The sequence below is a fragment of the Sarcophilus harrisii genome, chromosome 5 (assembly GCF_902635505.1).
Source record: "Sarcophilus harrisii chromosome 5, mSarHar1.11, whole genome shotgun sequence".
Lineage (NCBI taxonomy): Eukaryota > Metazoa > Chordata > Mammalia > Dasyuromorphia > Dasyuridae > Sarcophilus > Sarcophilus harrisii.
In genome coordinates, this window is record NC_045430.1 from 29,204,348 (window position 1) to 29,218,036 (window position 13,689).

The window sequence follows — 13,689 nt, forward strand, 5'->3', positions numbered from 1 at the left end:
GGATCTGAATACTGCCTCTGACGCTTAACAAAGTGTCTACATTTCACCCCTCAGGACCTCTGTTTCCTTATGCTTGAAACTAGAATAATAAAATTCCTAAAACCTCTCTCACAAGAAAGCATTCAACAAATTGGAAGGGTTCTCATTGCCAGACAAAGAAAATGTCCAAATTAAACACTGACAAAACCACCTGAGCCACACTGAAAGCTCTTAATGCCAAACTAGTAGATGGATGTGTGCTTGTTTGGGGCCACAATTTAGCAACCCATAAGAGATGATGACCTGAAAGCGCACAAGAGATAAATGAGCCTTGAGATGGTCTGTCTGGCTCTTTTAATGAATAGCACTGAGATTCAAAGCAGCTCTTCCCTCAATCAGCTGCAGAGGGAGGAACCCTCTGGCCCTGGGACCACTCCAAGGGCATCTACCAAGTTGTAGAGGGGCTGGCTGCACATTAATCTGAGAAGCACCCACCCCGAGGGAATCATATTATTAAAGTATGAAACGTTTGAGAAATATGAGCACTCATCTCTTCCAAAAGTGCACATTTTACTTTTTTCCACCAGAATCAGATTCAGTGGATCAATAAGCATTAAGTAGCAAGTTTACTCATAAAAGAAACACACACACACACACACACACACACACACACACACACAATACATTTACTAATCTCTAAAATAAATAACCTCCTGGTCTATTACTCATAAAAGTTTAATGAATAGCACTTGTTTATATAACACTCAAATTATTACTTAACCAATTAATCACATGTAGCCAGAGAGCATTACGCAAAGCAAAAGGGAGAGGACTATAATGACACCTCTCATAGCTTTCGATCTAAAATGAGCAGTGTCTGTCTAACTGGGTATTTCCCATTTTGCTCATCTCCTGGACTCTTACTGTTAGTTTGGAATTCTGGTCTTCCAGGTCGTTGGGGAAAAAGATCCTTTTGAATTGACTAACTTCCATGTCTTCTTCAATAGGGCAGTCGAACTGGCAAAGATACCTTCTATAGCACTGTGACAAGGCCAGTTTGTATTCCTGCAATGTAAAGAAGGACAGTTTAGGTTTTTTTGATACATTCCATTTAAATGAGACTATTCACAGCCCTGAGGAGGTACACAGAACTTCATTTAAAAACTTCTTCTCCTTGTATGTGTTATAGGTTACTATATCAGATGGCTTTCTGTCTTGGGGAGAGAGAAAGTAAGGGAGTGAGGGAAAAACTCTGGAACTCAAAATCTTACATAAAAGGAATGTTTTATTTTGTATTTATCCTTGAACTAGGAGGAGGTTTAATGTAGACACACTCAAAATGGTTTTACCAAAACTTGCCAGGACAGAACCAATTGGAGTGGATGCTTTCTAGTTCTGATATACCTCTATAGACTCCTAGGGTTAAAGAATTCATTGATTATTTTGTGTTTATCCTTGAGTCAGGAGGAGGTTTAATGTGGATCCACCCGGAATAGCTTTGCCAAAACCTGCCAAGACAGAGCCAATTAAGTAGATGCTTTCTAGTTCTGGTATACCCCTATAGACTCCTGGGATTATGTAATTCTTAATTTTGTGTTTATATGATTTTATTTATATATATAATTATTTTCATTACATGTAAAGCAACCTTTTTTAATATTTTTTTAAAACTTGGGGTTCCAGATTCTATCTCTGCCTCCTTCCCTATCCCATGTTCCCCATAGAGAAGGCACATTCATTATTTTAGACAAAAACTTTAGTCAGTCAATTTGCTTCCTTTAACTAGGGAAAAAGCCTTACCATTGGCATTAATAAAGACCAGAGCATCCCAGAAGGGACTTTAAACCACACTATTTATGTTGTTTTGTTTGGGTTTTTTGTGAGGCAATTGGGATTTAGACATATACCCATATCTGCACATATATTCACCCATGTTTATATGTGGATATATATGTATGTGTATGTATGTGTGTGTGTGTATACATTGTATACATCAGGTTTTTCTGATTCCAGGCCTGATGTTCTAGCCACTGCACCTACATTACAGTTTGATGATAATTCTGCAAATGATTGTATCTTGAAGGGAAGGATATGCAGAAGAAATAACTGTATATTTATTATATGAGTTGTGTTTTACTTTTCTTCCCAAAATGGATGATAAAGAAAATATATGCTTATGAATTTAAAAAAGATAAAAATAAAAATTCTAACAATTGCTCTCCTAAAAAAAAAATCATCCTTTTGGGATATATGCAAATATCATCAAATATTAAAAATCATCAACCTGAGATTTTGACTGAAAATTCAGAGAAGGGAGAGAAGCTTGAAGGATAGAAAAAGTTCTTATTGTTAATGATCAAGTGAAGCTTACGTAAGGCATAAGAGTTAGCAAGCTAGCTTTTTTTGTCAAAAAAGCATACATTCAAGTCTCACCTGACACATTCTGGCTATATTATTTCTGATCAGGTTCACTTGAACACTCAATATTCTAAGCACTCTCTGAGACTATAACAAGCCTTCCCAAGATGTAGTCCATGAACTTTTCTTTTAGAATTTTCATAACTCTATTTCAAATTGATTTCCTTTGCAATCTTATATATATATATATATATATATATATATATAATTTTATATACTTAAAAACATTATTATGAGGAGAAATCCATTTAAGTTCCACCAGATTCTGTCAAAGGGATCAGGGATATAAGAAATGGTTAAAAACCTCAGCTAAAAAAGATGACAATTTTCTAACTGGAACACAGAATTTCTCTGTATAAATGGGAGTTCTCTATATGAATAAAATCTCAAGTCCAGTCCCTTCCCTTATTGACCAATTTTTCAACAACAAAAAAAAGGGATATGTCAACTCTCTGAAATAATAACTTATCAAAATGCTTCTTAAGTAACATCAAGATCTTTCATGAAAATGCTTTATTATTTTTCCTTAAATAAATAAAATTTACATGCCGAATGGACTCCAAGATCCCAAATGTACTTGCTTTGATTATTCACAAAGTCAGTTTCACAGAAGTTGTGTAAGAAGAATACAGAAAAGATACCCAGTGTCCAGGATTATTGCTATGCCAACCAGAATGCCAACCCATTCCACAAAACAAAGGGCAAACACAACTATAAGATGTGATAATCTGAACCTAGAGCATTTATTAAAAATAGCAACAGAGACTCTTGGAATGTATTTCTCTGAAGGGTCTACATCGTTGTTATTGAATCATTCTCAGTCATGACCCTATTTGGGATTTTCTTGACAGATTCCAAAGTAGTTTGCCATTTCCTTTCCCAGTTCATTTTACAGATAAGCAAAATGAAACAAAGGATGGTGAAATGACTTACCCAACATCTCACAACCTGTGTCAAGTTTGGATTTGAACTTGGGTTTTCCTGATTCCAGGCCTGATGTTCTAGCCACTGCACCTACATTATAGTTTGATGATAATTCTGCAAATGATTGTGTCATGAAGGGAAGGATATGCAGAAGAAATAACTATAATAGTGACCAAAGGAGTTGTAGAAATAGACATTTCTGAGTTTGGTTAATGACAAATAGAAAGACTGCCTATCCAGTATGCTCACAAATGGCCAGTTTAATGTTAACTTGAAAAAAATAGGAGGGAAAGAGTTACCTGAAGCCAAGGGGTTAATTACTTCCAAGTTCACCACCTTCAAAATGGAACTCACTCTCCTTCCCCTGACTATGTTCCCCTTGCAGCTTTCCCTTTTCTCTACTGATGTTACATTTATCCTTCCCATCTATGAATTTTGTAACTCCAAGTTTTCTCTCCCTCCTGTCACACTACAAATCAATGGCCAGATCCCCCTGACTCTATCTGTGAAACCTCTCTCAGATTGTCCCTCAACTTATGATTCCCCTTAGTAAAAAAAAGTCAAGCCCTCATTGTCTCTCCCCAGAATGATCACTGTGGGTTTTCCCTCACTGAGACTCTTTCACTGATAAACCATCATGGTTTGGCCATCCCATGGTTAGGTAAATACCATAGCCAGATTAATCTTTCTAAAACAAAGACCTGATGAAATCACTGGTCAGAAACCTCCAGTGATTCCCCATCTGCCTCTCACCACTGAAGTCCCAAGTCAGTCTAAAATCTCTAAAATAAATAAATAAACAAACCCTTTAGGATATATCTCTAAATTCCAAAGCCTTTCCAACCTCATCTTTCATGACTCCATCATTACTATGCTTCAGTCTATGCTTCAGTCACCTTAAACTACAGTCACCTAAAACTCCAGCCAGCTCCTGAATGTGCCTCCAAATTTTCCAATCCTGTATTGGTCATTACCCAAGCCATCCCAATCCACATTTCCTACATACTCTGCTAAAATCCTATTGATTTTGCAAGGCCCTGCCACATGACCACTCTTCCAACTGCACAGAGACACAAGTTCTACTTTGTTCTGCTTTAATTCACTTATCCTACATTTAGGGTTTTCAGTATTTTAATTGTGTAAGCCCCATGACTCCTGCTATAGAGCATAAGCTTCGTGAGGGCAAGGACCACGCTTTCATCACCTTCTTGGTCTTCCCTAATGCCTAGCACAGCGAGGAGCAGCACAGTTTGGCTTCAAAGCTGGCCTTGAAGCCAGGAAGATCTCTGGGAGATCACAGAACCTCAGACAACGCTGTGAGACTATAAAATTTACCTGCATTTGTAAAGAGAGTTGATGTACTCTCAAGTTCCCTAAATCAGTGAAACCACAAGGCCAGTCCCCAGTCCGGCGCCCCTTCTCCCCACTATTTTGGACAGTTCTAGGAATTCCAACCTTGGACAGTTCTAGGAATTCCAACCTTCAGCAAAGAACAAACTCAAAGGCGTCAGCCACAAAGAGGAAGCAAAACTGTCCCTACTGACAGATGACATCCAATGGAACCCAGAAAATCAGTGACAGAACCAAATGCCTCACATCGCGTGTAGAAGAGAGAAAGGGAAATGGATCAAGCATTATGAATCCATTTGTCTTGTAAAACACCAAAAAGAGGAGAAAGAATAGAAAACTTGCTCCAAGACCAAGCTAAACCAAGTACTGGGTGTTTGGTTTGGAGATGGGTCAATCTCAAAGACATTTATAGATAAAAATAAGTAGGCAACAGGGCAGCTATATGGAGCAGTGGAGAGAGCACCAGCCCTGAAATCAGGAGGCCATGAGTTCAATAGCTGTGGGACCCTGGACAAGTCACCTAACTCTATTTACCTTGCCAAAAAAAAATTAGACAACAAACTAGACCAAAGATGGAACACATCTGCCAACAGAGAGACCTATTTTCACCCTCATTTGGACTCAATATCCTAATGTGTGATATGAGGAAATGGAGAAGAACTAAGGAAAATGAACTAGAAATAAGGTAGAACAACGTCTGATCAAGTACACACAGAAGAAATCTCTGCTGTTGATGACAATTTTAAAAGCATTACTAAGTTAGCTTTCAAAATATCTGAAAGGACTGATGCTTATAATGCGTATTATGAAACAAAAGAGTAATCAAGAAAATAACACATTTATATGGTGTTTCAAGGTTTGTGACGTGCTTTACACAATGTAGTTAGATGGCTTAGTGGATAGACCACGGGCCCTGGAATCAGGAAGGATTGAGTTCAAATATGGCTTCGGATACTCACTAACTGTGTGGCTATTTGTTCGCCAGGCTGGTCACTTCACCCTATTTGCCTTAATCCACTGGAGAAGGAACTGACAAATCACTATGGAATGTTTGCCAAGAAAATCTGCTACCGAGTCACAAAGAATCAGACATGACCGAACGACAACAAAGTTTTGCCAAGAATTACCTCACTAACCTCGTGCTCTCCTGGGAGGCAAGTGCTACCATTTCCTTCCTGTAGATGCAGGAACTAAGGTAATTACAGGTTACATGGCCTTCCCAGCATCCCACAGCCAGTCTCCGGGGTCACATCTGAGACCAGCCCTTCCTAACTCTGGGGGCAACCAGCTATCAATCATGTGCCCATCTCAATTTAAGGAATCTCTATGAAAATGATCTATAGACGTAACAAAGAGGGGTATCTTGGATAAAAAATGAAAAAGGAACAGGCAGACTTTCACAAGCAGGAATGAAAAGCATAAAGATCCTACACTCAAGCTATTTTTTTTTTCCTGAGGCAATTGGGGTTAAGTTAAACTCAGTCACACAGGTAAGAAGTGTTAAGTGTCTGAGACCAGATTTGAACTCAGGTCCTCCTGACTTCAGGGCTGGTACTCCATCCATTGGCCATCTAGCTGCCCCTTCTCAGGCTAATTTTTTATCAATTATTTAAAAAATAAACAAAAACAAACATTTTACTTGGCAACACAGATGTAAAAGCTCCCTCCAAAAGTTGCCTCTCCTGCATATCTTTTCACAAGCATTTTTAAGAATGAAGACAAAAGTGAAATGGTCCCTGACTTCCAGGAACTTATACTTCATTAGGAGAGACTCGTATCAATTTGTTGCTGTTCAATCATTTTTCAGTTGTGTTCAACTCTCTGTGACCCCTTTTTAGGTTTTCTTGGCAAAGATACTAAAGTGGTTTGCCATTTCCTTTTCCAGTTCATTTTACTGATGAGAAAACTGAGGCAAACAGGGAGACTTACCCAGAGTCACTCAGCTAGTAAGTATCTTAAGTCATATCTGAAGTCAGGCCTGGCACTCTATCCATTGTGCCGTCTAGCTGCAATATTAAGCAAGCCAGAATAATCTCTTTACACATAACATCAAGCTATTTGTACTTGTTTATAATTTGTTCTCAAAGAGAACAGGGAGGTGATACTATGACATGCAAATCAATCGGATTAAGTGAGGGAGGGCTGTCCAAAGTCACCAGCCTCACTTTCCTCTCCAGAGCCAGAACAAAATGCTAAATGCATTAAACCTCAGAATGCTGTTAGACTTTCTCAGCAAGATTCCCAACTATTCAAAACATTGGTCTATCAGTCCACACAGTAAAAAGCAAATGGATGAAAAAATGTGTGTTGTCCAGACTGCGATACCATTAGATACTATGGCAAATGCCTCCTTTTAGATGAAAAAAAATTTTTTTTCCATCCAGATCCCTGAAATCCCCAATCATACCCTCATCTTCTTGAAGCAAATTGGGCATGTGGCAGAACCAGAAATACAGGTGAAGGAAATTGTGAGCGCTCGGCAGAAGCCAAGATTCTCCCTCTGTTTCCTTCAGACTGAATCCAGGAACTCAAACTACTCCACAGATCCGGGCACAGATTGGGAGCTTGTCTGGGACATAAAACTAGGAACAGCCTGGAAAGGGAATGCAAGAGTAAGCAAGAGCAGGAGACCATCAGTACGGCTCTCACCCTTCAGCCGTCAGGACACTGGGCACTAGCGGATGCTTCCAACAAGGGAGACTGGGGGAGGGGGTGTGCCATACTGGCTGCACAAAGCCAGGGAGGAGGAAAAAAACAGGAAGGGGTGTTCTGGGAGCCCTTTTGTATAAGGTGGGAACATGATGAATCAGCATTTCCTGCATGGAGTTCACCACACCCTAGATTAACCCAAAGCTGATCTTTGGCTGGTCCCCAGCCAGCTATCTTTCATTTGCAGGCATCTTTGGCTCCTGGGGCATCTTAGTTACAAGTTAAAATAAGGTGAATCCTATGGATCCCATAGTTTTTTCATCTTACTCATTTTTTTGCTCTAATCATAAAGTTTTTTTTATGTAACTACTTACTGAATTCTGAAATATATCAAACAAACACACAACAAAAAAAGAATCCTTTCCTTGACTTTTTGAACCCACGTTTAACATTGGGGGTACACACCTGTATTTTAACGAGGCTGTCTCCAACCTTCAAAAGTTGCTTGTAGTAATAGTCAGACGGCAGGCGGGACTCATACTTGTTCCAGATTTTGAACAGGGTGTTGGCACTGTAAAAACCCATAAAATACAAGGACAGATTCCGGGTCAAAAGAAAATTCAAAGTAACCAGCTGGTGACCCTAGAAAAGCTCACTTTAGATATACCAAGTCTTTGCAAAGGGCCTCATCTTCATTTATTCACTTGCATTAAGAACAAACATCCTTGACATTTACCTAGGAGCAGCTCCCATAATCCCAGTTTGCATCTCTGCCATTTGGCACCAGGTTCTATGGGCCCAGCCCTCGCTGCTCCCCTGAGATCCAACTGTAAACATCACCAAGAGCTGCCTGCAGGTCACTGAGGCAGCTCTCTCAAACTTAACCTGTCTAAAACAGACCCAAATATTTCCACCCTCCTTCTAACTCCCCTACTGTAGTCCAAGGCACAAATACCCTTTTAATCAATTGGGTTGGTAACAATTCCTCACTAAGGAAAATATAATCCTGCCATCTTTGCCCCAAAATCACCCAGGTTTTTTTTTTTTTTAATTTTTCCAAGCATCTTTAACCTTTCCTTGCACACTCCTTCCTGCCCCAGACACTTATCAGCTGTGTGTGAGATCCTGGGCAAGTCATTTCAACACTGTCTGCCTTAGTTTCCCCATATCTAAACTGGGAATAGTAATAGCATCTACCTACCTAGGCTCTGTTAAGGATCCAAGATGATAATATTTATAAAGTACTAGCTGTTGCTACCACTATTGATGACTCCATTCTGCCTCTATTCAGGCTTACTTGGATCCCAGACACTAACAGCCCAAAGAAAAAGGACAGTAATCCAAATCACCACCAAAAATTAAAGGATGTCTCAACTCCTTTATAGCCCAGGGAATAATGACTAAAGACTGGAGCTGAAAGCTTCTTTCACCTTTCATACAGAATTCTCTGCTTTTCAACTTGTGTGCTCCAAAAAGGCTTCCATACCTGCATTCTTCTCTTCTGTCTCGTCATTCTCTCCTTTGAAGATCTCATTTTTCTAAGCAAACAATTCTCAAAGTCTTCTCCTCAGTCCTGACTTCTCATTGAGGTCTAGACCTGCATCTTCATTTGCCTGAAGAACATCTCCAATCCAGTACAAATGGTTTTTTTTTCCCTCAATTAAATTTTATTTTTCCATATACATGTAAAGATTATTTTTCAACATTTATTTTTGTAAGATTTTATGTTCAAAATTTTTCTCCCTTTCTCCCTCAAAGACAGCAATCTGATATAGCTTATACACGTACAACATATTTCCATTTTTATCGTGTTGTACAAGAAAAATCATACTAAAAGGGATAGAACCATGAGAAAGAAAAAGCAAACAAAAATAAAATGAAAATACCATGCTTCAATCCACATTCAGTCTCCATAGTACTCTCTCTGAATGCAGATGGCATTTTCCATCCCAAGTTCCATCCATGCCTTGGATCAATGTATGTCTATCATAGTTGAGCTTTACATATTCCTGGATGTTCCAATAGCATGTGGTTATGCATTCCCAAAATCTCCCTCCCTAAACTTGCTTCTCACAACATCTTCCATTCTTTCTATGGTTTCACCCAGTCTCCCATGTTCTCATGATCTCAACATCTGGAATTATCCCATTCCTTCATATCCAACTAACTGCCAGACCCTTTTGAATCTACCTCTACATCTCTTTGCAAATACCTTTCTCTTCTATTTTTACAGACACCAACAATAAGTATCCAGCCCTAAAGATAAAATATTTCAACTACTGCAACAGCATCCTTACCAATCTTCCCATCTCTACCCTCTAATTCCAATCTAAACTCATCTCCTTATCAGAATAATCTTGTTCATTCATAGGTCTAGCCATGTCAGTTCTCAGCTAAAAATCATCAGTTTACTATTCCCCAAAATAAAGTTCAAATTCTTCTGTGGCACTCAGGGTCCTCCAAGATTTGGCACTACCTGGGCCTTTCTGATCTTACTTCATATTACTTCCCCAATATGACCAACTAAATGGAGTGCTTCTAGCCATTCCCCAATTGATAAATGATCAAAAGATATGAACAATTTTCAGATGAAGAAATTAAAGCCATTTCTAGTCATATGAAAAAATGCTCTAAATTATTATTAAGTAGAAAAATGCAAATTAAGACAACTTGGAGGTAACTCTTCACACTTTTCAGATGATAGGCAAAGATATTGATGAATGTGGGAGATGTGGGAAAACTGAGACACTAATATATTGTTGATCCAACTATTCAGAAGAGCAATTTGGAACTGTGCCCAAAGAGCCATAAAACTTCATCTTTTGATCCAGCTGTGTCTCTATTGGGTCTCTATCCCAAAGAGATCATATAAGAGGGAAAAGGATCCACATGTACAAAAATGTTTGCAGCAGCCCTTTTTCTAATGGCAAGAAACTGGAAATTAAGTGGATGCCCATAAGCTGGGAAATGGCTGAATAAATTATGGTACATGAATATTATGGAATATTATTTTTCTGTAAGAAATGATGAGCAGGCTAATTTTAGAAAAGCCCGGAAATACATGAACTGATACTGAATGATATGAGCAGAACCAAGAGAACGTTGTACACAATAACAAGACTATCCTGATGATCAATCATGATGAACTTGACTCTTTTCAACAATGAGGTGATTCAAGTAAATTCCAATAGACTTGTGATGGAAAATGTCATCCACATCCAGAGACCTAACTATGGAGAATGAATGAAGATCAAAGCATAATGTTTTCTCCTTTTTTTCCTTATGTTTTTTTCCCTTTTGACCTGATTTTTTTTTCACAACACGACAAATATAAAAATATGTTTAGAAGAATTGCACATGTTTAGCCTATATTGGATTGCTTGCAGTCTGGAGGACAAGGAAGAGAAGAGAGGGAAAAAATATTTGGAACACAAGGTTTTGCAAAGGTGAATGTTGAAAACTATCTTTGGATGTATTTTGAAAAAACAAAATACTATTAAAAATAACAAAATAAAATAATAGAGTGATTCTTTGTTTCACCAAATAAGAACTTAATTCTCACACCTCTCAGTACTTTTGTTTAGGCTCCAAATGCCTGCCTCCCCTGGGTAGCCTATTGGGATCCTACTCTTCCTCTAGAGTAGGGGTGGAAACATCTGGCCCGCAGGTCATATAAGGCCTGGGAAATCATTTGGTCTGGCCCTGCCAAGACAACCACAGGTGATGAACTGAAAGCTAAGTACAACAACCTCCCCCTGGCTTGAGTTTTATAAGCTGATAACTTTGTATGGTCTTTGAATGATTTAAAAATATTCAAATGGACCTTGTCAGAAAAAAGTTCCCCAGTCTTCCTCTAGGAAGCCATCCTTAATACCCTTTGTAGATAAAGATGACTTTCTCTCCAGCCCTCACATAGCACTTTGTAACTCTCCAATGAAAGGGGCTCTTAGCCAGAAACCCAGAAACTTCATGGGTAGATTTCACGAATTTGGGTGGGGAAAAAAATTACATCTTCATTTTAATATGATTCTTTTCCTTTGTAATCTTATGTATTTGATTTTGCACTTAAAAAAAAAAAAAAACTATTCTGAGAGGTGTTCCATGGACTTCCCCCAACTGCCAAAAGGGTCCAGGACATATAAAAAGTAATCCTCAGATCCAATGTATTTATTATGTACCACTGTATATTATGGTCATATATGCTGATACCTCACCCTTCTACTATATGCTCCTGGAAACTGGAACCCTATGGCTAATCTTTGTGTCTCCCCCAGCACCTGAAGCCCAATGCTCTACATAAAGCAGATAAGAAACTTATCATAGGTAGCATTATATTTATATGATATATATGTAAAACAGGAGAATTGGCTTAGATGGCCTCTGAAGTCTCTATGACCTCTAAGATTTATCATCCTATGTGTGACATTCTGTGGTGTTTTTCTTCTTTAATATAGTGGTTCTCTCTGGGAGCAGGTTTCTTGGGGAGGTTTTCTGGAGACAGCCTTAGTTTCAGTTAAAAGTAATAATCACCCAGGTGTTAAAAGTTCAGATCTTTTATTGCTTCCTTCAAAATAGCCCGGTTAGTTTTTCTTAGAGGCCTCTCTTTCTGCTTGGTTCCAAGAGCTCTTGCAGTTGTCCTTTGCCTCTGCTTTCTTCAGCCTCCAGCCAGCACAAAGATGGAAGATGGAATGAATCTCTCTTGCCTCCGAGAGAGGGCTTGTGGCTCTCAATCTCCCAGAGTGCTCCTTCCGAGTCTTATCTCCTTGCTTGGAGCTGAGCAGATTTCTGGAGAGCCTTTTAGACCAGCCTTGGTCTCAGTGGGGGAAGTGCAGGAGGCCAGCCACCACAGTGAAAGTTGGAATGAATCTGACTCCACTTCCGAGAGTGGGCTTGTGGGCTTTCTCCCAGAGTGCTCTCTGGCCCTAAGAGCTTCTTGCTTATATGAGCTCTCTAAAGGTGTGAACACAAGCATTGTTTCTATCAGTTACACTTAGTACCCTGTTTTAAGTTCTGGCCTAAAATATCACCTTGTAGGATCAGATCAATCATACTGAACCATGCTAAATTAGATAATTATTGTCTCAACTCTAATGACTTAACACTTTGTAAGGATTCCAACAACATTCAACAAGTTACTTCACTTTCCTGAGTCTCAATTTCCCCATCAGTAAAATGAGGGCAAGGGATAAACACATGATTCCTAAAAGATTCTATGATCCTAGAACTAACTATCCAGGACCTGAGTCACTCTATTCCAACAATCCAACGCTTGTCCTTCTTCTTCCTCCCTTCTCTCTCTCTCTCTCTCTCTCTCTCTCTCTCTCTCTCTCAATTGGGGTTAAGTGACTTGCCCAGGGTCACATACCTAGGAAGTGTTAAGTGAGGTCACATTTGAACTTAGGTCCTCCTGACTTCAGGGCTGGTCCTCTATCTACTGTGCCACCTAGCGGCCCCTCTCCTCCTCTTTCTGTTCTCCCTCCTTCTGTTCCCCTCTCTCCTCCTTTTTCTTTCTATTCCTCCTTTCCTTCTTTCCTCTCCTCCTCTCTCTATTTCTCTCCTCTTTCTTCTGTCCCCACCTTCCTCCTCCTGCTTCTTATTCCTCCTCCTCTATTTCCATTCCTCTTGTTATCCCTCCGCCTCCTCTTTTTGTTCCTCCTCCTCTCTCTATTCCTCTCCTCTTTGTTATCCCTCCTCCTCCTTTTTCTATTGCTCCCTCTCTCCTATTGTTAATCCTATTTCCGTTATCCCTCCTCCTCCTTTTTCTATTCCTCCCTTTCTACTATTTCTAATCCTTTTTGTTATCCCTCCTCCCGCTTTTCTTATTCCTGCTCCTCTCTCATTTCCATTCCTCTGGCTATCCCTCCGCCTCCTTTTTGTCTCCTCCTCTCTTTATTCCCCTCCTCTTTTCCGTTATCCCTCCTCCTCCTTTTTCTATTCCTCCCTTTCTACTATTTCTAATCCTTTTTGTTATCCCTCCTCCCGCTTTTCTTATTCCTCCTCCTCTATTTCCATTCCTCTGGCTATCCCTCCGCCTCCTTTTTGTCTCCTCCTCTCTTTATTCCTCTCCTCTTTGTGTTATCCCTCCTCCTCTCCTATTTCTAAGGCTTTGTTATCCCTCCTTCTCCTTCTGCTCCCACTTCCCTCCTTCTTTTCCTATTCCTCCTATTCCTCCACCTCTCCCATTTCTAATCCTGTCTGTAATCCCTCCTTCTCCTTCTGTTTCCCCTCCTCCTCTTCCAATGCCTCCGCCCTTATTAAGAGCAATGGTCCTCTTCTGTTATCCCTCCGCCGCCTCCTCTTTCTGTCCCTCCTCCTTTCTGTTCCTCCCCCTCTTCCAGGCTCCGTGCCCCACATCGTCCCCGCCCCCAT

General features: G+C 39.7%; 1 protein-coding gene across 1 annotated transcript in view; it reads right to left on the reverse strand.

Annotated features, from left to right (window-relative positions):
- CFAP54 (cilia and flagella associated protein 54) overlaps nt 1–13,689 on the reverse strand; it is a 299,509-nt gene that overhangs the window by 285,122 nt on the left and 698 nt on the right. The window contains exons 2-3 of the mRNA XM_031939791.1: nt 7,786–7,891; nt 904–1,044 (exon numbers count right to left, since the gene is read on the reverse strand). Of these exons, the coding sequence (XP_031795651.1) occupies nt 904–1,044; nt 7,786–7,891 (247 nt within the window). The remainder of the gene's footprint in view (nt 1–903; nt 1,045–7,785; nt 7,892–13,689) is intronic.